Raw genomic sequence first — 24,643 nt, 5'->3', positions numbered from 1 at the left:
GTTGTTTAATTCCTAATATATTACCCTATAAACAGCAAAATTGGAGTAATTTTAATGCTAAACATTTTACTGCAGCCCTTGTACAGCAGGTGCACCTGTAGTTTTAAAGAAAAGAAGAATAGCATTAGCAGTTCTAGTAACAGGAGTGGTGTGGGAATGCTTACACCTGGAGGTGATAGATCAACAAGGACAAGCCATTTTAAACAGATAAGAATGTTTAACTAGAAACAGTCATTTTACCAGAGAACATAATTCCTGGGTGTTCATGTGCTTCAGTTCAAGTTGCGCAAATAACTGGGAATGACCTCAATTAAGACACTTTCACTGTCATTGACTGTTATTGACTTTTCTATAACAATATAATTGCTGGAATGCTTTTTCTTAAAGCACTGGTACTTAATTTAGTTAGTCTATGCCTGAGATATAGTGAGGAGATGATTAAACAGTAACGCCTATCTAGTCTGATGCAATCCAGAATAACAGTTATGCAATGAGGTCTACCTCTGTGAAGCTTTCCATGTGTAGTTTCTTGTGATTGCCATGGTGTTCAGTAAAGTCTAGTTGTGTTTTGAATCTGTACATTGTATTTTCCTGTAGGCTGCTTTATGTTATTAATGGATGAAACATTAGCAGTGATCTGTTAATTATTTATTTGTGTTTTTATCTAATTGTGTTTTAAATTTCACGTTAAAATTGATTGGTTTGGCTCTCTGTCAGCTTTATTTATAAAGGATCACATGAATTTAAGTCTGCTCACTCTGCTGTCTGTCAACAGTTGTCACAGCTGACAGAAGACTTAACTATGACTTCAACTACAGTGTTGGATAAGGATTCAGGGAAAGTGCAGAACAGGCTGAGAGTCTCTGTTGAGTGCATTCAGCCAAACTCTGTTGTCTTACTATTAATGGAAAGCTTTGGAGAAGTCCTGTCCCTTGGGCTTTAGTGTTTCATAGCAGATTGATTTATCTTTGAAATTATTTCCCCCGCTCATCTCTCATTTTTGCTTCTGCCTGCAGCGGATGTGTCAAGCAGTATGTAGTTGTTTATGCAAATAGGAACCTAATGAAATGTACTTGTTAGTGTATCAATTGAACATGTTGGGGGAAAAAAATCAAACTATCCTGCTTTCCAAGACATAAAACCAATACTCTATCACTCTATTAGTGGGATAGCAGGTGACAGTAAATTTCAAGGGGTGTGCACTCTTGGCATTTTACCTCCATTGTGGCACAAAGTATCTATTCTGTGTCCAGACTGTACTCATATTGACCTGTGTATATACCTGGATAAATGCCAGAATCTTGAGAGCTGTGTTGAAGCACTGTGACCTGAAAAAAATAGTTTTTGTTTTAAGACACAGAATTGCCAGGGGATAATAATTGAAAATAATGCCGTTGTTGTCAGCTGTTACTACTTGTAGTTTTTTTATGTACTAAAGTACATAAAAAAGTAGAGTTTTATGTAGTTTTTATGTACAGGTATGCCAGTGATGTAGACTTCTGATTACCTTCACTTTGGTATTTAGTCTTGAAGTTAAAATTGTGACATTAGAGCTTATTGGCTTGTCTGTGAAGAAATTCAACAGTTTTCTGCAACTGATGTATCCAAGAGGAACATTTGTTTACTTAAAAGAAATTTAAAAGTATATCTTACCCATCTGAGAGGTTTCAGTCAGTTGATTCAGCTTTTCATAGCAGTAAACACTTACATATTAAGTGCATTTAAAACGTTAGATTACTCTGAAAGTAAGAATTTCATTTGTCGTTTTTGTACATTAGCCTTGTGACTGATTCATGAATTGTCCGGGATATGCTCTGTCTCTCACTCTGCCCCATGGCCTTTTACAGGCTGAGGATTATAGCAGATGGATGGATTCTCAAATCCTAGTGCTAAAGTAACATAATCTTAAAAGCAAGCTTGTTTCTGTTGCTTTAAGTCTTATGCTTTGCACATTTAAACTGTATGTTATCACTCTTCTAACAGCAGTTTAAAGCAAGGCAAAAATATAGAACAAATCCGCAACCGGTCATTACACTAAGTCAAAGTAGAGTCTGTCTTTGATCAATGCATACCCATGTGTTCCAGCTGTGAGGGCTGTTCCAGATGGCCTGGCTCCCTTGCTTTGCATGGGCACAAATACTAGCTCCTGTCAATCAGTTCATACAGAGACCTTGGGGGAGGCTAGCCTCTGGTCTTTCCACTGGGTTACATGTGAGAATCTGACTGGCTGCAGAAGGATAATGAGGTCCAGCACTTAAACTGAGCGGCATGAACAGAACCTCGAGTTAAAAAGTGAAACTTAAAGATCTCCTCCTGCAGTTTGTCCAAAGCTCACTAAATGAATAACCCGGTAAACCCTTTTAGGATACAGATGTGCATGTCTTTTTAATAACATACAGACGATTAAGTACACGATTAAGGATGGGGGGAAAAAGCAGACCCTAAATGTTTCAATATAACTTGGCATTTGATGTATATTTTTTAACAAGACCCTGTATTTACCTGTTAGTTTAGTATTATCTCAATAGGCACATTTTTCTTGAACTGTGTATTTTCTGCTCCAAGGGTGAAATAAAGGTTGTTTTAGTGTGAGCACAAACATTACGGTGCCTCCAAGACAGTAAAGCTCTATTAATAGTCTTGCCCTCACCCTCGATATCTCTGACAAGCTGCTTTTCACTTGTCACCCTTTCCTGCCCTCTCATCTCCCTTCACCCTTGTCCTGTCCTTACTGTAATCTCCCCAGCTGTTTTATTCCTCCCTCAAGCCTGTTCTCACTTTCGTTGTGCTCCAGTGTTCCTCCATAAGCAGCTCTGTCCTTCCTTCCCACATGCCCGTGTATATCAAACTATCTCTTGAGGAGCTCTGCCATGTCCCAAAGATGAAATAGATTGAATTAGGCAGGACTTTGATGTTGTGTGGATTCAAACCCAGTGCAGATTTTACAGGTCTGCTGCTCTTTGCTTGTCTCCAAAGATGTAAGTGTCCTTTGAGAGAAGCTAATGCAAAGTCACAGTAGAGCCACATTGACACACAACTGTCATAACACACTAAGGGACACTGTAGACTCTGCAAAGATCGATTTTAACATGGAGAAAGTATACTACACTACTCTTCCAGTGCCTTTTATGAATAAAAGATACTTGAAACTGTCCTTGTGGAACACGACAGCCACAGTCAAAGTCTGAAGTCTAGAAATGTATTGAGTGAGTACTGGTCCCAAAGTTGACCTGCTGTTCACCATTCTCATTGCTTAACAAGTAAGGAAATGATCACATCTAAAGACATTTAGTGTCTTTAGATATTCCCATCCGCTTCAGGCATTCATCCTAAAGGTGTTAGGTTTTCCTCTTAGTTCTAACAGGAGACAAGTCAGATCATCACTTGGCAGCAAATTCACTGTAATTTCAAAAAGCACTCTGTTGTGTTATGTAACGGACTGTACAGGAAAAAAAAAAAAGGTTCACGTAACTGCGTTAGCTAGAGTCATTAAAATAACTCTCATTGAATAACACTAATATGGCACAGGATAACCAACACCAGAAATGAGTTTAGATACATGGAAGTGTGAAACAGAGCATGAAAATTTTAGTGTGTTTTTATTCAGAAAAGTGAAGAGGTGTCTGTAGTTTTGTCATTTTTATCTCCAGTTTGGAAAGGAGAGGTTAGCCAAGGTCCAATTCCAGCAGGGGATTACAGTACCAATTTCTAATACGTCAAAAGAGAGGAAATCTGATTCACTCACAGAAACTTAACCTGGAGTCCTTGTCTTTATGGCTTTACGTTTACACTTCAATAGACTAAACACCATTCATTCAAGTTCTCTAATAAAAAAGGTGGTCTTCCTCGTTTTTGTACCCATTTATATTATAAAGTAGCACGTCACAGTCTGCCCTAAATATGTGAGAGTGACCACGTCTGCTGCCACACACCGTCACAAGGGAGTAAACCAGCGAGAGGGAGGCCGTTAACAACGTCACCGTGTTGTTAAACTGCTGTTTGGCTGCTCACCTTCCCTGTCTCCTCCTTCTCCCCTCCCACTCGTGTCTACCCCCATCCTCCCTCTGCAGTGGACGTGCATCGCATTTGGAGCAGCAGGCAGCAGGTGGAGATGACATCATCTGCACTGCAGCACACTGCAGCACTGGGTCTGAACAAAGACATGTCAGCCCACTGCTAACTAACCCCCTCCCTCTCCATCTATCCATGTCTCTCCTAACATGTCAGACAGTAGCAAAAGGCAGAGCAGCCCCCTTACCAAGGAAGGTTATGGTGCTGTGACTTATCTCAACCCCTGACTCCCCCTTCTGACACAGCCACTCCAGAGTCCTGAACAGGCTTGTAACTGTTAACCTTACTAGGCTCAACAAGCCCCCATGTGAATAGGTTGACATGGATCTCCAGTTTACATAGAGAATAGGTAAGCATAGACCCTAAAAATAAGCTCTGTTAACACTCTAAGGAGCTTTCCTGTTTGATATGACTGTTCTGGTCACTGTTCACTTAGGTAGTCTGCAGCACACCGAGGAATTAAAAACAAAGACCTTATTGTTGTCCTTTAAGTTCATTATTCTCAGTGCAGTATAATGTCACTGCGAGCAGTCATTTACCATCTAGTGACATTCGTTTCTGTTCAGCGATAGGAGTTACTTGACCTCTTTTACAGTGGCTTATAGGAGGTCCCACTGTGACATTAGCTTTCAGTGGAGCCTTGAGCCATGACTGCCAAGATACCGTAAAACGCAAATGTCATCAGGTCGTGCTGTGAAGGCTCCCCACTTAGAGTCATTAGGTCCTTACCTAAGGCATCAACACTGAGAGTAGGCCAAGTACACAAGAAAAAGAGGCAAACAATTTTTTCATTGTTCGCCTCTCACTCCATTTTTTTGCCGGTGTTCTGAGTCCTTCTCCTCCCCTTCATCAATAAGCCAATAGCACACAGGCAGACCATATACACACAGCCATGTTCCTGTCGCCTAGTTACCAGTCGGCAGCAGGTTGCCACAGAAACGGCCTCATAGTGGCTAAATGGGGAATGCTAATGCAGTCTTCCATACTCCCTGCTGCAGTGGGCTCTCTGTGCACATCCCAATCCACTGTCTGTACCCAACATGCTATGTTAGTGTGTGTGTGCATGTGTGTGTGTATGTGCGCACGTGTATGTGTGTACAAGCACTTGCTGTTTGTTGGCATGTAAGTTAGTGAGTTTTAGCAACGAGTGTGTCTTTTAATCTTGAAGTAACATATGGCACCAGGTTCCAATTCCAGTGGGTGGGCTTTTTATTAATAACTACTCAGATGCATTTTTTGCAGTGATCAAAACCAACCTGACAATATTACAGTCAGCTTAATTTTCCAATTATGCTCTATTTAATGTTTTGGGTTTGCTTCAGTTTAAATAGTCCTATAAAGTCATCCTTATAAGTCATTCGCTCTGTCCTTTCCTGTCTTAGCTCTTGAGTTATACAGTGTGTTTCTGACATAGAAAGTATCTTGTTGCAAGCCTGAAAATATGCACAGGACAGCCACGTCATAACAACCAGCCTGTATCAGAAACAGTCTCTAAAAAAGCCTGTAAACATTCTCAAGTCTAATGCACCTCTGTCCATTCAGATTTATGGGATATTTGTCTTTTAAAGGACTCTGTGCATGGGTGCAAGTTGTGATTGATTCTGTACTGTCATTTTCTTAGTTCTCCTGCCATACAAGCTGATGGTAGAGGGGAAGGCTGGGACTTCAGGGCCATAATGGGCTATACTTAATCAGCTGTTGAAGGCCAGCTGTACAGTCCCCCCCAGAGCTTGTCTGAATCCCTCTGAGAAAGAGTGGTTCACATTTAAAATGGCCCTGCTCTCTGACCAATCTTTCAACCTGTTTTAGTCTGCTGGAGTGGTGTTTGAGTGATGTGAGAAAGATGGCAGCAGGAGTTTAGTGATGGAAGCCATTAAGGAGTGATTGATAGGCTTTACAGATTATTTTAGTAAAGCCAATTGTTTTGATGAAGTGAATGATGGATGCACTTGTTTTCACTTACATTCTGGAGTGATAAATAATGATCGTAAGGTCTTTGTGCATTATAGCTGAAAGTAATTACCTTTCCCTCAGCTTTACAGCACCTCAAAAGTAGGCATTAGTGCATTCGTTTTTAAATGGTTGATTGTATGCCTGACGATGATTAGCCCCAAGTCACTGCGACAGTTCTAGTGCTCCTCAGAGTAACATACTGGTGCAGCTGTGGTGCATACTGTGTGATCGTTTGTCTTATCAGGATACAGGGTTGTTTGTGTTGTACAAGCAAACACAAGACATCTTTTTCTTTTTCTCACACCAGATCCTCATTGTATGCCAATGTGTTTTTCTGTGTCTTTCTCTTTGCCCAGATAACCAGTTCAGAATGTCTATCCTGGAGCGCTTGGAGCAGATGGAGAGGAGGATGGCAGAGATGGCCAGCCACCAGCAAACGAGCGGTGCAGGGAGTGGCGGAGCTGGGGGAGGAACCGGGGAGGAGGGGAGGGGGAGGAGGTGGTGGTGGAGGAGCTGGAGGTGGAGGCAACAATAGCCAGTCACAGGTAAAGGGCCACATCATGCCCCTTGTGTTGTGCTGAATGACAGTCACTGTGTTTGTCACCATGCACAGCAACCGTACATACAGTATATGCAGCAACCAATAACGATCTGCTGTTTTGTGTCTTTGAGTGTGTATCTGGCCAAACGCAAGCCAGCAGCTCCTTTGAGAGCCGTGTTGTGGTGGTCTGCGAGAAGATGATGAGCAGAGCTTGCTGGGCCAAGTCCAAGCATTTAATCCACTCCAAGACCTTCAGAGGCATGACACTCCTTCATCTGGCTGCAGGCCAGGGCTACGCCACCCTCATCCAGACACTCATCAAGTGGCGGTAAGAACATAATTCTCTACGTACTGGCCAATGGCGCTTTGTTCTGTAATTGATGTGCACATTAAAACAGAAGTGAGATGCTAATTGTTTCCTTTTTTTCCAACCAGTACAAAGCATGCTGATAGTATTGATTTGGAGTTAGAAGTGGACCCTCTCAATGTGGATCACTTCTCGTGCACACCTCTGGTAAGGGAACTGAATTTAACATAAGACAATGCAAACAAAAATGAAGAAAATCCTGGCTTGTGGTACAGATCAGCTCATTCTTGATTTTTCTGCTTTTTCATGTCCATCTGTATTTCATCTAGATGTGGGCCTGTGCGCTGGGTCACCTGGAGGCAGCGGTGGTACTATACAAATGGGACAGACGTGCCCTAGCTATCCCAGATTCTCTAGGCCGCTTACCCCTGTCAATTGCCCGCTCACGTGGCCATACCAAATTGGCAGAGTGTCTGGAGCAGTTACAGAGGGAAGAGCAGCAACCGCCAGCCCCTCTACCACCTACAACTCGCATGTCTTTTTCCCCAGCCCCTGATGCCCCCACCACAGACAGCTGGATGGTCAGCTGGGCAAACACCAGTGTAGTAGCACCAAGTGGCAAGAAAGGATGTCCTGCCACCACAACAACCACACCCAGCACTACCAGCCTCAATCCAGGTTAGTAGAATGGAAGAAAAGTCACTGACTTGAGATGCTTTATTTTCTGATATTCTGTTGCCATTTTCACACGTGAGTCAGATCAGACCGTTGTCCAAAGTTGCCCTGTCTCAATGTAGCTGAGAACAGGAAATAGCCTGCTTGAGATACATTCTTGCTGTCGGACATACTTTGCTTGGTTTAGTTCGCGGTGCTTCCTGGATAGAGTGTGCAGGAGGCAGAAAATATGTTGCCCACTCACTCTTCACTTAGCATCACACTGACTTTTTACCAGCGAGCTGCAGTGCATGTGTGAAAACAGCTTATAACAAACAAAATGTTTATTAGTGTACTCTGCAGCTAATTGTTACGTGTTGTGTTTGGGGTTTTTTTTTGCAGACTTGAGAAGGCCAAGGTCAGAACCCTCCAACTACTACAGCAGCGAGGGCCAAAGAGACCTCCCACTAGCTAAAAAACATAAACCCAACCCAGAACTGTTTCAAACTCGGCCTGACAAGGCCATGTCTGTTCCTTTGAGCCTGGAGCAGCAACAGCTGCATAAGCTGTCCTCGAGTACTAAGAGCCTGTCCTCAGAAGTCCTGAGCTCAGACAAAGGACTGTCTACTGGAGGCAGCACAGGGACAGCAAGATGGACCTCCAGAGAGAGTTTCTCCAGCAGCAGCAACTTGGGAAGGAAGGCGCTGGGTGTCAGTGGAGGCAGCAGCTTGGGGAAGGAGAAACTGGCCAACCGGTTACGGCAGCGGGAACAGTTAGGGATGCTAGTGATGTCAGAAAGTGAAATGGCTGATTCAGAGCTGCTATCATATCGGGAGGATCTAGAGAACCAGGACTGCCTCACACAGATGGATGACCTGCAGGTGAGAACAATAATAATAATTTAAAAAAGAAAACATTCAATGTGGTCAGCTGATTGTGTAGAGCATGGCAAGTATTACCACTCAATTGGTATGAGCCAATGATGGTGCTGCTAAAGATTCTACAGCAGAAATTATGTACCATCTGATACAATATCAAATACAACACACATCACATTTAGTAAGTAACATTTGGCAGAAAAGTTTTCAGTTCACTAGCAGATCTTATGAATTCAGAAAACATTTTTGTAAAAAGAACATTTACAAACTTGCGTAAAATCACGTGTCAGGGTGTGGCACCACTTTGATAGGGTGACACACAATACAGCTACACAATCATCATTAAAGAAAGCTTTGCAGCATTATAACCTACCACTAACAACCACCATTTTTTTTTTTGTAATGTTTTTTTTTTCTGGCCTCCTGTATTCAGCAGGCAGAATACACCAGGCCTGGCATTCTGTCGATGCCCGTCACTGCATAATAAACTCTCTTTATTGATCCACTTCAATAGCCAAGGAATTGTTCCAGGGATTCAGTCTAACTACTCCTCTTACAAATGAAGTGTTATTTTTACCCTCCAGAAATATCATTGTCATCATTTTTATCCCTCTCTCCTTTCTGTTACCCCTCTCGAGTCCGCATTATTGTCGCAGCACCAAACAATTAAATTTGCATGACTACACCATAGTAAAACATAATAGGTAGTCTCTCAAACTGTATATATAGTAAAAAATACACTGACTCCTCACGGGTTTTCGTTTTTTTGCTTAATAAAACAGGTAAATATGATGACTCTGGCTGAGCACATAATTGAAGCAACACCAGAGAGAATCAAAAGGGAGAACTTCACCGCTGCAGACTCTGTGCCCTTAGACACATCAGGGGTCAGCAACACCATGAACTGGCTGGCCAACTACCTGGGAGACGTAGAACAGCTGCCAAGCATCATACATCTACGGTAAGATATGCATATGCATATCCAACTGGATATGCAGTACCCAATATATTGCATATCCAGTATGCCCTCCCACCTGTTTGAATATTTTCTCTTTTTTCTGTGCTTTGTCTAAAAGTACCTGATTTAATGTGATTTAAAGGATAGACAGCCAAAGAGAACACATTTGTACATATATGACTTTTAGAATAACTTGCAGTTTAAGTTTAATGTACTAGCTTTAAACATAATACTATAAAGGATTAACCGAAAGTGTGAAGGAATGGGATGTCAACTAAAGAGAGACACCGTTTGATTTGAAAGGTGCAGTGTCAGATGTTTGTGTACTGTCTGTGAGTTTGCAAGGAGTTATATTGTTAGTTGTTGAATTGTTTTATAAAGCTGGAAGGTGTAGCGCAGTGTAAAAAGTGTAAATATTTTCATTTTGTTTAGACTTAATGTAAACTGTAAAATATATACAATTGAAGAGAGGATATGTGTCATCATCCTTTCTCAGATCTCTGTATAATGAACCCCTGACCCCATCATCTAACCCCAGTTTGAGCCCCGGAGGGTCTCCGTTGAGAGAGGGCCCCCTGGAAAGGTCAACACTTCCTTCCCCAGCTGACTGGAGTGAGTTCATCAATGCCTCCAACAGCAAAGTGGAGCGAGACCTGGCCCAGCTGACTCTGTCAGATCCAGAGCAGAGAGAGCTATATGAGGCGGCCCGCCTAGTCCAAACTGCCTTCCGCAAGTACAAGGTACAGGCCCCGGTGCTCTGGTGCCATAAGCTGTGGACTGGTGTGAAATAGATGAAACTGTTTTTGGCTTCAGGCCAGATGTTGAAGAGTTCACTTTTGTTTTTGTTTGACTCCATATGGTACTTTGTTGTAGTAAAGGGCAAGATCTTGATGTGGTTGATTTAATGTATTTTTTTCCTGAGATGTACTGTTTCTAATCACAGTTAATATCTATCTTTGTGTCATTCTCTGTTCCTCTGCTAATATACGCATTACAACATATACAAAAAATATACAAATATGTCCCTGTGGTTTCAGCATGGGAAAGGTGTGGCTTGAGCAGAGCATGGCCTTGCTTAGAAGAACGACTGCACTGTCCCTTGTGTCCCTGCTGCACTTAGACACAATTACGCTAATGCTCTCCTACTTCCTCTTTGTCTCTGTCTCTCTCTCTAAGTTAGACGTATGGAGCCTGCTACTGCCTGTTTTAAACTAGCTATCAAAACACCAGTCCTTTTCCCCTTTGCCCGATCCCATTTCTCAACCCCTTACCCTCCCCATAGCTACTTTTAATAAGTTTTCGTATGACAAACTGTTCACTGTCGTTCACAGTCGTCTGTTGTGCCCATCTGCCAGCTGATGCAGAGGTGGACCTTTGTCTCTCTCTGTCTCCCGCTCTCTCTCTTTCTCGAAAACCTCCCCAATTTTCACGTGGGTCTGGTCCACCAGGCGTGGACTTATTCCAGGGTGGCATTCACATGCTAGTGAACCATGTCACCAGGAGACCTCAGGGACACAGAGCCACTAATATCCTCTGTGGCAAAATTGGGCTCTTTAAACCTCTGACCTATACCACTTTACTCTCCAACAGGGGCGGCCGCTCAGAGAGCAACAAGAGGTAGCTGCTGCTGTTATACAACGTTGTTACAAGAAGTACAAACAGGTAGGCACCACAGTGCGTAATGTCTGAAGTTTTCAAAACATATCCAAATCTACATCAGCGTTTACGTCTCAGTACTTCATTCATTATCTTTCCCTTTTCCCATTTACAAGCTAACATGGATAGCCTTGAAGGTAAAATATTCTCATTGCCATCAGCTGATGTAATCGCCACACTTGTTGCTTATGTTCTTCCACAGTGTGAAGCCATAGCACTATTCGTCAGCAGTAACGTATTGCTTTGTTCATGTCGGCAGTATGCACTTTATAAGAAGATGACGCAGGCCGCCATCCTTATCCAGAGTAAATTCCGCAGCTACCACGAACAGAAGAAGTTCCAGCAGAGCAAGAGGGCTGCCGTGCTCATTCAGCAATACTACCGCAGCTACAAGGAGTTTGGCAGGCTGAAGCCACACCACCGTGGGGCTGCTGCTGCTCTGGTGCAGCACAAACTAAGGTAGACTTTCATCCACGTACTGAATTAGCTGAATCACTTGAATCTATTCATTCTGAAGTGAGACATTATATTAATGAAGCGACTCATTTGTCAAACTACATTATACAAAATGATGTTCTTGATTTATTGGACTTGACTTTGTGAAAATACCCTTTTAATGAGAGAAGTCTGAGCACTTTGGAGATGACTCATAGTCATTTTCAGTTTATTAATTGTAGTGTGTTTTAAATGGGTACCTTTTAGAGTTTCACTGAAAGATCAAAGTTAAACTGTGGCTCTGCAAAAGATGCTTTTTCCGGACAGTGAGACGCTGTTGTCTGTCTGGTGTTTCATAGAAGTAGTCTGCTCACAAAGAGGCAGGATCAGGCTGCCAGGAAGATTATGAGGTTCCTACGACGTTGTCGCCACAGGTAGGCTCTGTCACTGTCTCAAACACACGATAACATACTCATTTATACATGGGCTAGATAGAGTTCACTGTCAGATTTACTGCAGCGGTTGGCCTAAAAGAATAATATCTCATTGAGATGATCAGTTAGTCATTGTAGAAATTGCTGCCATGTTTTCATCCATCTCTAGATTGTTTTTTTTTAACTCTGTGTAATGATTTTATTTTTGTGGAAAATAAATGGGTAGTTAGAAATGTCCCCAACACCTAAGCTCCACCTCCCTTCCCCTCACTATACCTGGCCCCCACCTGTTCTCGCCCCCTCCTTCACAGTACCTACTGTGTGCTAATAGCTGTCTGGTATTGTTTTGCTGTTTATGCCAAGCCCCTTGATGGACCATAGACTGTTCAAGCGGGTGAGTGCAGCCTCAGCAACTCAGTTCGTGCCTCTCTTTCTCTCTCTCTCTCTCTCTCCTTCTCCCTGTTTATTCCGTATGCCTCTTTCTCTCTTACTTCCTGTTATGTCTCACTCTTTAATAATACAATTATCTCCTCCTGAGGTCTCAGCATTCGCATTCTCTCCCTCCTTTCCTCGCTCATTTTCTCTTTTGCTCTTTCTCTCCCACCACCTTACCCACCCTTCCTCATTCTCCATCACTATTGCTTGATGCCTGCTTGCATGAAGGCTGCCGACTGGAGCCACAGGTGGACTGAGAAGCTCAGATTTAGAGCAGAACATATCAAACTAACAACTTGCTTATGAATGACAAAATCACAGCAACACTTAACAGATACTACTTTGACTCTCTTTATCTCTGTCTTTCTCTCCTTGGAAATTACTTTTTGTTTATGTTTTTTTTTCCAGCTTTTTGTGGTTATGCAGTTTGAGAGAACAGGAGGCTTTTTCTCAACCATCTTTTATTCTGCTGCATGACAAGTGGTGACAACTATGGGCCTTGCTTTTATACCTTTAGGCATGCTATGGGCCTGCTGTTTCTCAAGTAGCTGTCTGTCTGGCTGGCTGACTGTGTGCAATGTTTCTAGCCACTCGACAGACCGCGAGGGGATTTAACCCCTCTGTAACTTCTGTTTACTAAAACTGTGTGAAGCTGTGTTATGCCCACTGAATCATCAAGACAAACCAATACATAAGCTAATAGTGTACTAAAAGATTCACCTAAATGGGGAAATGGTGCAAATATTGTATGCATAACTTAACCTTCATGCTATCTGATTCACAGACATTAAGATTACATGTGTTTACTCTTTTTTTGTATTAGTTGTATGTGTTCAAAACTAGGTTACCATGCTTTTAGAGCAGATTAGATTGTTAATGTTACCACCTGTTATTGCAAATATGTCCTCTGTACTGTGATATAGGTTTGAAGCCGTTACAGAAAACAAACAAAAAACACACATATAGTATAAAATAGTTTATTTCTAACACCAGGACAACAACACACCCTTTTAATGGATCCATACCTCCAGGCAGTATACCAGCTCAGCATGACAAGATCCACCACTGCATCTAATCATGCAGCATCACAGTCTGCTTCTCTTCAGTACATACATGTTGTAGTATTGGTCTTCTCAAAAGAATAACCAGAGCTAGTCTAAATCCATTACAAAGTGGTGGTTGTTTACCATAAAGTTAGCCTTTATGGTAAAGCTAATTGTTGTAACAGGCACTACTTGACTGATAGTGAATCAGTCATTTGTGGAAAGTTTAACTTTGTTTAATCTGCTATTGTTCGTAAAATCTCGTGTAATAATGCATGGATCTTAGACATAATGATGCTGAGCAATAATTCAGTCTGTCAGAATACCACATACTGGTAGATTAGCTGAAAAGAACTGTAATTATTATTAAGAATATTGTGATAATACTGTTTATGTATCTGTATTTATTTTGTCACATTTAATCCCACTTCTAAATATTTTTTTTACTAGTAATGACTCTGTAATTATGCCATAACATTTCCTTTTGTTCATTACAAAGTGAAATCATTCTGACCAGCATTTCCTTTCACAGATGGGCTGTACTTCCTACTACTGGGCTGATTTGATATTTTTATGGCTCAACAGTCTGATACTGTTAGGCTTGTGTATGTGACTTAGTAAACTCAAATCATGGCTGTTGCATTCATGGACACTTTGTTTTTTTCTGTGTTCCAGGGTGAAAGAATTGAAAAGGGCCAGGGAACATGAGACCCCTCAGAAGAGCTCCCTTGCGATGTGACATCACTCTCCTGACTCCTCTTTTCTTTTTTGTTTGTACCCGAGACATTTTACAAGAGAAACTGAGAGAAAAAAAAAGAAACACCACCAATGCAAGCACTGCAATTATTACTACTACTGCAGTGTTACTGGTTCAACTATGATTACATGTACAACAGCATTTTTTTCACATATCTATTCTTTCCACTGACTTGATTTTGGTTGGAGAGTGGCAACTTCTACAGGATTATAAACTAAAAGGGTAGGGGTGGGGGTGCAGAACATTTGCTTCTTGGCATTTTTTGCACTTTTTCATGGATTGCTTTGTCTTTTTTTGAATATGAAGAGGATTTGGACAGTGAAGGAAGCAAACGCGGGACAAGAGGTGTAAACTGTGGCTGCTGCAGAAGATCTCAGAGGACAGAGAGACCATGCAGAAATACTCTGAGCTCTAATTGTATTTCATAATTTTTTAAGTGACCAATCAATTCATTTGAAGAAGGGATTTTTTTTTACCAAATATATTAATAACCCACACACCCACTTCTATCCACTGCTGTAGATTAATATTCAGCTTAGCTCAACAATTCCTCCTGTCCCACTGTGCTCTACCCCACCAGTCTACCCACACAGGTGGAGCTACAAATGAATGTAGTTGGGGGTTTACCATACTGAAGCAGATGGGGGATCAAACATTTGTTTTAAGATTTCTTTTTTTAAAAAAAACTATGCTTTATCATATATATATTGTCACTTTATTACTTGAATTGTTCCATAATGTCCAATGTATTTCTTCCATCATGTCCAATGTATTGGTGATCTGTATCTTCAGGCTATATGTTGTTAAATCCTACCAAGAAAAAAATGCATGACTTCTTGGCAAGAAAAGTCTTTGCTTGTGTGCTTTGGTCTAGTCTTTCAGCCTATCCTCTGGTTTTGGTTTTGTTTCCACTCTAGTGGTCCACATATCTGTACTCTTCTCTATGAATTTCAACATTTCATTGATGAAGCTATCCCTGTATTGTCCGATTTCTTTGTATTTCATTTTGGTTTGCCTTGTTGGTTTGATTGCTCCTTTGAAACCTACAAAGTGGAAAAAAAACTGGCTTATTTTGTGTTGTAATGGTTATGGTCATGCAGGTTATTACTGTTTTTTTGAAGTGAACTTCAGAGCCTGTGAAGGTTTTTGAGGGGAAGATCACATACATTGCCTTGACGTCTTAGAGATTCTTTGAGGGGTCCCTAAGCTTGTCCCAAAATAGGGGTTTGACAAATCCATATTTTTGACAATTGAGCGATTTCTGTATATAAAGAAGGCTGAAAGTACGTAGGGATTAAAAAAAAAAAACATGTACCCAAGGGGGATTGTATTTTAGAAATATATTATTTTATTCATTAAAATGGGTCAAAAACAGGTAAGAGACAAAAACAGAATATTTGTATAGTTTCGTTTGAATGCCTAAGAAGTATGGTTGTATTGTTTGTATATAGTGTAAATACCTGGGATAAAAATGAGCTATGTGCATGAAAAGTATGAACAGAGTCAAAAGGGAAAAAAACAACAAAAGCAGTAGTGGCTATGCTCTGTAAAATTAAAACTATTTCACTATTAGAGTATTTTATTTTATTTTGATTGTTCTTGAGAAGAACATTTTGCTAAAGCATGATATTATTGCAATATGAAAAAGTAAAAAATACTGTATTTAGTGTTAGGAGAAGTCTTCAAAATTATCTTAAAACAAGTATGGTTGTGTTTATTTTATTTTATTTTCATTTCTTTCTTTTGGGCTACCAAGAACCTTTTGCCAATGGTGCCAAGGTATGTGAATGCTATATAGCTTAAGAAGAAAATTAAGTTAATTTTTGCAGAACAGATAATCATCCAGTGAAATACACACTAGCACTGAAGATCATCACATCAAAACTGGCAGAGGATCGCAAAAACGTTAAGGTACACAGTTTGCAAAGAAAGTCATATTCGAGCTGAAAGCATTTAAGTCTGTCACGCGTGCACCATTTCTACAGATAAATAGAGCATTTATCAATCATCGAATACACCGTAACGAACTTGAGTTACTTTTTTTGTTGTCATTGCAAATGGAATGTGCTGATTTCTCATTGCTGAGGTATTATCTGATCTTTAAGATTGTAAATGGCAGCCTTGCCCGTGGTGTACATATAAAACAATTCACATTATTACTCTGTCACCTGATAAAGATGGGAGTAAACATGCAAACTTCAATTTACAGTGTGCTGCATCGACCGACACTTGGAGAATTCATTGTTCCTCATAGTCGAGTTGTGACGGCCATTTCTCTGTACGGTGTTTCGGTTAAAAGCACTGGATCAAGGCTGCCAGAGTCTAAATATATATGTTGTATTCCATGTCAAAAAAACACGTTTAGTTAAAAACCACATGTAGCATTATGTCCATGACCACATTTCTTTGCCAAGCAGCTGAAAACAAGTTTGCAAAATGAACTGTGTCAGCAGTCAAAGGTGCTAAAACGATTCTAAACAGAAGGATGGCACTGAAAGTAGTCACTGTCCTCACTACAGAGTCCAAACAACTGCAGAAACTAAAGTGCAAACCAGTGCACTAGTGCCATTTGTAATTATGAAAGATAAGATGCATTTTGTGCATCGGGTTATTTATAAAATGATAGTATAGCAGAGAAAATGTAATTGGGATGGAGGAACAATTTAAGAGATAACAACAGTAAAGCTGCTGGTTCAGAGGTGCCTGTTGGCTGCTGTTTAATCCCTATTATATATTACCACCATAGTCTATTCTGTATCCAAGTATTGATACGTGATTATTCAGCCAAGTGCCACTGGAAAACTTGAGTTTTGTTTAGTGAACTGTTGTCATGTTTGTTAAATTATAATTAAGCCAAATGTGTATTTTTCCAATTTATTTACTTGAGTCACTGTTTTTTTAATTGTTTGTTTTTCGCTGTTGTTTTTCCAGTCACCTGAAATGTAAACTTAATTTCCAGAGTGTTTATGTAGGAAGTGCCTATATTCATATCCTAAAAACAGTAATCCAGTTTCAGAATACTTGCATTGTATCTGAGGTTGATGTGAGAGAACACGGTCACCCACAGACAGTGCTGTATCTTCTACATAAATACACACGATCGCCACTGTTATACCATTCCACTCACCAAAGCCACAATTATATGCCTGCACACAACACTATTAATACAGCACTCAAGCTTGTCGACATGCTAGCTTTTTTCTTTGTTTGTTTTTGCCTTCTTTTCCATTTTTTGCTGGAACAGCTTGTTAAAAACCACATTTAGAAATGCCACTACTGGAGTTTGTTGCCTTGCATTCATCCTCTAGTCTGTGGTTAGAATGCATAGCCAATGCAATGTTGCGGCAAAAAGGAGAAGGATTTATTATGCTTGCATGGGTAAAATAGTTAACTGGGTGACAGAAGTGCACCTAAAGCATGCTTATTTTCCTAGAATCGGTAGTCAGATAGACTTGTTAAAGGACTTACTGTTCTGTAAAGCAATGAACATTGGTTTGAGGTGTCACAGAACTCAGAAAGACAGAGGGCACGTGACTGAAGGGCAAACCTACTAATTGAGCCAGTGATCAATACTCAGTAGCTACTGATGATTTCATGGCAAAGCATGAGGACGGGATTGTTTTTAGACAAGCTCTAACTTTTTAGATGGTTTCTTTTGTTTTTGTTTTTTGAAATCCTTTTTAATCAGTAGACTCCCAACTTCAAATAAGACAAAAGGACAAGGGTAGAGACATTGTGACAGTATATATAGCAACTAAATGACACACGGTACACACAAACACACGCACAAGACACTGCACAGCACACATGCAGACATGTCAGGTGTCAATTTCACTTGTACATTGAGTGGTGAAGGCAGCATTTTTTTTTTTTTTTTTACCCAGACTGAGGGACTGGTTCACCTCCCTTCTGTATTTTACTCAGGGTGCCAAAACGGGGAGGAGGAAACAGAGCAGGACATGTGATTCACAGCAAGAGAAGCTGAAATTCAAAACCCCTTCTAGCAGACAAACAGGTTCAACAGTGCAAGAGTGAGATCTTTAACACGGCTTGCTGTAGTGTATGAACAATTTCCTCAAAATAACCTCAGTACACACAGTACTAGAGCCCTGAAATGATGGTTGTTTATGTATATGTCTTTAAGATAAATGATTTGACGCTTTTTCGTAGAAAGCTGTCATATTATTGTGTAACTTTGGCCACTTCTTTAGGCCTTTATAATTCATTTAGGTGACAGTGTAGAGGGTATTTATGATTAAGAGTGTAGCTGTATGAAAAGCTTAAATCTTGTTTTTACTGCCATTTGTGAATGGGACGGCAGGTTAGCTGACAGTATTACCAATTTCGAGATGTTCTGTGAATTGACCTGAGAATCTGCCTTTCCTCCTCTTCTTTTTCCGAAGCACCCCAACCAGAGAAAGGTAGGCACATCAGGACAACAGAACACAAACAGATTTACAGTATATTCCACTTGTTGACACAGAGCAATAAAGAACTATTTTGTGGAGACCTTATAGACCTAGCAAAGTTTAAAATGATTGGACACATGTAGTCGACTTACTCTTATGCAAATGCCAGTATTGCAAGACAAGCATTCAGTAGTTTATGGACAGCAATTATATGGCACCCTTTACCGAACTGCACGTTTTCATCAATTCCAAACTGAGAAGAAAAAAAAAGGCCCTGCTTTGATAGAAAGTCATGGGTCCTCGACACTTTGCATGTGAACTAGTGTTAGATCTATTTTCCTCTCCTCTATAGCTGTCTTTCTCTCTGTCTTTCCCTGTTATGTGACCCAATTTTTCTCCGCTCCCAACCCCTACCTTTAAAAGTTTCATGTCCTCTTGGTTCTCCTAATGTGTTTTGCTTTCCTCCTTTTTCTCCCCTTCTCTTGTTTGTAAGTTTTATTTTTGTAATTGTGCATGTACAAGCGTCACTGACTCGATGGATATGTTTAAAAAAAAAAAAAAAAAAGAGATTTCAGCTGCTGAAGCCATGCAAAACGTTTTGAATTGCCCTTAAAATATGGAAGATGTTTTCTGAATGCTTTATATTCTTTCTGCTGTAAAATAATAAAAAAAGGAAAAAATGAAGAAAACTCGAGAACCAACTTTGCAAAGTCTTTTTGTTTCCTTTTTCTTATTTTACTGAAGGCATAGTGGGTTCACCTTTTACCAAGAAAAGACAAATACATGATTTATTTACAATACCATTTTTTATTTCTGTTCAACAAACAGTGCTATATCATCTTTGACTTTCACATCTAAAAGACATTTAGCCATACATTGGACAACCAATGACTTTATATGTGCATTTCACAGTTCTAACTAAACCCTAATAAATCATCTTAAAGCCCCTAAGCAATATGTCTCAATCATAGATGGGGCATTTTGTGTATGTCTGTGTGTGCGTGTGAGGGTGTGTGACTGCACATGCGCTTTATGCATGTGAGGTATTTCTTATTTATTTCGGCTGTATGTGCCATTGTGAGTGTAAGATGTTTGATTTTTTTTCTTTCAGTGCAAGCCCTGCCTCGTGCCTGTTTTCAGTCACTGTTTTAGACACAGTACTTCCAGAAACACTCTGAATTCCCTCCTCTCTTCCTGAACTGTTTCCGGATGCCCAGCGCATGGCTGAAAGGATTTAGGAGACTTTGTTTCTCCAACAGGACCTGAAAGACAAGATAAAGCGATTTAGTGAATTATTCACAGGATGTTGCTCACATTACTTTGATGTTTTAGGAATAACATTAATTGAAAACCTACCTCTCTTTTGAGCCCCCTAGGAAGCAGACCTGTTGTTCTGACACCTGAGAGGAAAGGAAACATGGTAAACATATGCTGATAGCTTAGCTGTTTTTCTGTGAATGTCATTAGAGTTCATTTAAAACGGATGTACTGTACTTTTTCTACTCTTATGATGATGGTTGCTAACGTTAGACACGGCCATGGTTTGTATGTGCAAGTAATTCCTGTGAACCTAAAGTTTAGGCCCTGTGTGCTCAATGTCAGACTGTTTTGTCTGCTCTTAGATCTGCATGATGTGAAAAAAGGAGATCTCATCAATGTACATAGATATGTTCATTTGGTCATCTCAGGCACTCTCCTCTGTTTGAAAGGGGCAGCGAATCAGAAAAAAGTGGGCCTAAATGGAGGAAGAGGAGTTAAAGTTGTTTTTTTGTTGTTGTTTTTTTCAGGCAGTAGATAAATGAAGGGGTTGTACCAAGTGTAAGACTTTTAAACTGTAACTAATGCAAAGGTACTCTAGTAGAACACAGCATATGAAGTATATGAAGCTCAAAATGTGCAAATGAGCTTTAAAAGTAAGTAGTGCTTTAGTAAGCATAGTGTTATGTAACTGTGTATGAATCCACATCTAAAGCACACTCTTTTCTGCAAAATTATGTCATGTAAAGTCACGTTTGGTTAATGCACATTTCTTACCATCTCTGTTGATCTCACCAGATATTAGAGTGGAATATCTAAGGCCTGCACCATCCTGCTCAGAGAGAGGCAGATCATCCAGACTGCTGATTCCTCGGTCCTCCGCTGATACTGAGGAGGACCAAACAAGCCCACACAGTTGGTAGGAACACCATTGAGAGGTACGGATTCGTGCCGTGAACATTTTGTAATCTAATTCTCGCTGGTAATCACAATAAAGCATTCGAAATAATTGAACAAAAACTCAATCTCTTCTCTGATGGCAGAACTTTGGCGTGTGAACTTTGGCAGAGCAATTATTGTTCAACACCGCAGCTCTAAAGTAATTACTTCAAGGCCCCAGGACATGACTAGCTTGCCATTAATCGTTGCAAATTATGTTTTATTACTAAAAATGCTAATCAAGGGACTGACACAGGGAATTACTTTGTATAACAGCTATAATAAAGATATTACTTTCCACTCACCAGGTCCTGGATACGGCATCTCAGCAGATTCTGTAATGGGGTGGGCCAGCAGTGGGCTCGAGGCCACAAGCACAAAGGCCCAGGAGAGAAGATGGTTACACTTCATCAGTGCTGATGGAAGTGGCTCTGATTTGCACAGAGGGTGAAAAGGAGAATTCTACGTGCTCTGCTGGTCCTAACGGTGTTATATAGTTGAAGCTGTAGCCTAACCCCTTCCCACCCACTTCCTGCATGATGCATAGCAGACACATAGACCTTTTCTTGCTGCTACAGACGACAACATCATCCAGAGTCACACTCTTGTGATAAATCAACAGATGAATTATAGTCTCAATAAAAAAAAAGATGTGAGTGGGCCCATTCTTCAAGGGCATAGTCATATTTTACCTGCTCTTAAGGTTGATTGAATGTTTTTTTACTGACTTTGTAAAAGGTATCGAGGCAGGTGTTTAAGATGTCACGTCAATGTAATCCCACGAGGGAGCAGATGGAGAAACAGGGCAGACAAATGACTAATATTTTTATACTACTAGTTCATTAAACTCTTGGACCATTTGAATCCTCTGGCTGTATCTCTGCAAACAAAGCCGAGCAAACCCCTAATAAATCTGTAATTGTTTAGAGACGTGGAGTGGACATGTTAAAATGTTGAGGGCCATGTTGTCTATAAGCCGTCTGACATTTTAAGACAACAAGAAAATGCTTCCATGGGCCACTGAATCAGACTGATTGATGCATTTTATTTAGAAGCCTGGCTGTTTTAAGCTTTTATATCTGTGCTTTCACTTCTTAGTCATGCAGTAAAACTAAACTTTACGAGTACACCAAGCATCACTGCTCAGCCTAACAGAGGCTTGGCTATTGGTTATGAGATGGGTGATGGGGGGCAGCTGTTATTTACAAAGTCATATTTTGCACCTCTGTGTAATTTGTATATTTATTAGGCGTATGACGTCAGCGTTCAGTCCCTGATAATGAGAGCCAATGAAGCAACAGTGACATTTTATTTTATCGTTTGCAAGCCAGACACTCCATTAGGTGTTGCTATATATCATGAAATGCAATTACAATTTATATTCTGAATTAGTCGAGGCCAGTGTGCCAATTCCAAGTTATTTCAGCATCTATAATAGACTATGGCGCCCCAAAACTTGAAGTTTTTCCTACAATATGCAGTCCTTTTGACAATTTAATCAAGAATTTCCTCCAGGCATCAGTGTTTTTAGGAAAACATTTTTAATTGCATTTTTAATAGCATTTTTAATGCAGTGACGCCTGATCGCCATATTCACTAAATCTTTTGATGATATTATGTACTGTAGATGGTGAGATATTCAAAATCCTTCCAACTTTACATTGAGGAACATTATTCTTAAAGTTTTCCACAATTTTTAGATGCAGTTTTTGTTTTTCGCAGATTGGTGAACTTCTGCCTATCTTTACTTCCCAGATGCTCTTTTTATGTCTAATCATGTTACTGGCCTGTTTCCAGTTCAGAATGTTTGTCCAGTTGTTTCTTTTTAATACCACTGACTTTTTTTTAGCCTTTTCTTTAGCCTTCTTCCAACTTTTTTCAGACATGTTGTGGCCATCAATTTCAAAATGAGCGAAAAAATTTTCATAAATGAGTAAAATGTGTCTGTTTACACATTTCTATGTTCTGGTGTGAATAAAATATGAATTTATAAGATGTGCAAAAATGATGTTTGGTTCATTCACATTTTACACAGCATCACAACTTTTTGAAATTGAGATTGTACTAAAGTTTATTTGAAGCATGTATAAGATTTTATCTGGCTGAATTGGACAACTGAAATTTCTCAGTAAATCACATGATAGGGTTGGGCTGGTTTCACTATGGGTTCACCCAAAACCTTGGCTGATTGTGACCCACACCCGTTTTCACATCTTGGCTCGTGTGATTAGGTAGAGGATCATTAGGGGGTTCACAACCCTCCCATGGGGCTTAAAATCTGGGACTCTCCACCAATTGCGCTTAGAACTGAAGAAGCTTCTCGGATGAGAGGTGAAACTTCTTCAAGAAAGCTTAACCTCCTAAGACTCAAACTCTTTCATGGCATGCGTTTTTAATTTCTCTTTGCTATTTAGGCTGATTGGGCAAGATTTAGTATTGTGCTCTAGACAACCCAAAATGTGATGTGTGGATGACAAGTCCAAGAGGTTAAAGAAGTCCAGACGCTTTTCTTTCCAAGCTCCTTAGATGACCTGGATCTACGATGACCTGGATGACTGAGAACCTTCACAGACACAACTGAAAGTTCCATCTCTCCATCTCAGCTCCATAATAAAATACTGAGCAGGAAAACACAAAGAAGGAATTTCATATTTGGACATTGTTAGGTGTGGTATAACAAAGCCATTTATACTCTTGGTAATGCATACAGAGAAAGAGGCTCATACTCTTTTGTAACCCTCTGTGCATTTTGATTTGCAGTGTAGGTATATACACAAAACCATTACTAAAGGCTTTGTGTGAGGCTCAGTGGAATGGGGAAACCATCTGATTATACTGTCATATTCTGAAGGAACCTATCTCCCATTCCCACTAGATTCACTCTGGTGGACAGAAATCCCAGACCACATTTTTGATAAGGATGGTGTCATTTCAACAGTTCATCAAAAATCCTGTCATCAACAAATACACTTAAATTTCATACACATCACTACACATAGACTTTATAGTTTGATGCTTAAAGCTGGCCAAAATTGTGCACTATACCTTTTAGACACAAGTGGCGCCTTTTATCACATGGTATGGGAATAGCCTCGGGTGACTACTTTTAGGAAAATGATTCCTTGATTGTAATTTTCAACCACCACACAAAGTCTAGAAAGATGCTTTTAGCTGGCTTGACAGCTGCTTAAAATTTGGTCACCACCAGGTGGAAACGCCATTATACTTGCTGACTTGATGACAAAGGTTGTACAGTTTTATTGATGCTTCTTATCTTGAGCTTTCCACGTGCTATTTGAATTGAATGAGACCCCCCCCCATCTCTTTCTCTCTGTCTGTTTATTTCTTTCATACTGTCAAGTTTAATTCTTCTTCTTCTTGATCTGATTCCCACGTTTGTTTGTTTTTTGTTATCTTATTTTCTGCTCTTTGGTTTCACCTTTTTTAAAAATATATATTTCTTACAAAAAGACAAAAAAGAAAGAATTAGAATTGGCATTTTGTGTTGGCTACAATGGATGTATGTTTACAGTTAAATTGGTTCAGAGCAGGCTACATGTGATTTTATTTTTAAAAAAATGCCACCTTGTTATTAACATAAAGGAGTCTCAAAGTGTATTAATTCCACTTTTGCTTTGGGTCTTCACCAATGGAATATGCCCTTATTTACCAACCTTTAATGTTGAGTATTTGGAGTTTTATCACTGAAAACATCTGACTGTCATAACCTCCTGAAAATCATGAATCTTAAAACTACACCTCATATCAACAAGATATGACAATCCAAACACTGACATCCTTTTCATCTATGAGACCAGAGATTTATTTCTAACTTGACAATATTTCAGCGACACAAACGCAGCCAGCAGAGGGCATCGTTACGTTTAGAAAACCTTGAATATTTGTCATTTTACAC

The 24,643-nt window shown here is 40.1% G+C and overlaps 2 protein-coding genes across 5 annotated transcripts in view; one reads left to right on the top strand and one right to left on the bottom strand.

Annotated features, from left to right (window-relative positions):
* Positions 1-18,700, top strand: part of camta1a (calmodulin binding transcription activator 1a) — a 281,030-nt gene extending 262,330 nt beyond the window's left edge. Inside the window, exons 12-24 of the mRNA XM_025901871.1 lie at positions 6,381-6,522; positions 6,726-6,893; positions 7,001-7,079; positions 7,202-7,550; positions 7,929-8,407; positions 9,187-9,365; positions 9,859-10,102; positions 10,953-11,024; positions 11,135-11,155; positions 11,278-11,477; positions 11,813-11,887; positions 12,251-12,281; positions 14,041-18,700. Of these exons, the coding sequence (XP_025757656.1) occupies positions 6,381-6,522; positions 6,726-6,893; positions 7,001-7,079; positions 7,202-7,550; positions 7,929-8,407; positions 9,187-9,365; positions 9,859-10,102; positions 10,953-11,024; positions 11,135-11,155; positions 11,278-11,477; positions 11,813-11,887; positions 12,251-12,281; positions 14,041-14,073 (2,072 nt within the window). The 3' untranslated portion in view covers positions 14,074-18,700. The remainder of the gene's footprint in view (positions 1-6,380; positions 6,523-6,725; positions 6,894-7,000; positions 7,080-7,201; positions 7,551-7,928; positions 8,408-9,186; positions 9,366-9,858; positions 10,103-10,952; positions 11,025-11,134; positions 11,156-11,277; positions 11,478-11,812; positions 11,888-12,250; positions 12,282-14,040) is intronic.
* Positions 18,701-18,973: 273 nt separating this feature from the next.
* On the bottom strand, positions 18,974-22,613 carry LOC100696419 (urotensin-2-like). 4 transcript variants are annotated; one of them, XM_003438939.5, is made up of 4 exons: positions 21,033-22,613; positions 20,566-20,676; positions 19,888-19,931; positions 18,974-19,793 (listed from the first exon to the last, which is right to left on the bottom strand). In XM_003438939.5, the coding sequence occupies exons 1-4, from the start codon at positions 21,136-21,138 to the stop codon at positions 19,680-19,682; spliced, it is 375 nt and encodes a 124-aa protein (XP_003438987.1). In that variant the 5' UTR covers positions 21,139-22,613; the 3' UTR covers positions 18,974-19,679. The 4 variants fall into 4 exon arrangements, with proteins under 4 accessions (XP_003438987.1, XP_025757655.1, XP_025757653.1 ...); XM_025901870.1 differs by having other exon boundaries at positions 20,584-20,676; XM_025901868.1 differs by lacking the exon at positions 21,033-22,613 and having other exon boundaries at positions 20,566-20,930.
* Positions 22,614-24,643: the final 2,030 nt, after the last annotated feature.

The sequence above is a fragment of the Oreochromis niloticus genome, linkage group LG20 (assembly GCF_001858045.2).
Source record: "Oreochromis niloticus isolate F11D_XX linkage group LG20, O_niloticus_UMD_NMBU, whole genome shotgun sequence".
Lineage (NCBI taxonomy): Eukaryota > Metazoa > Chordata > Actinopteri > Cichliformes > Cichlidae > Oreochromis > Oreochromis niloticus.
Note: the sequence above shows the minus strand (reverse complement) of the source record. Positions and strands in the feature narration are given on the sequence as shown.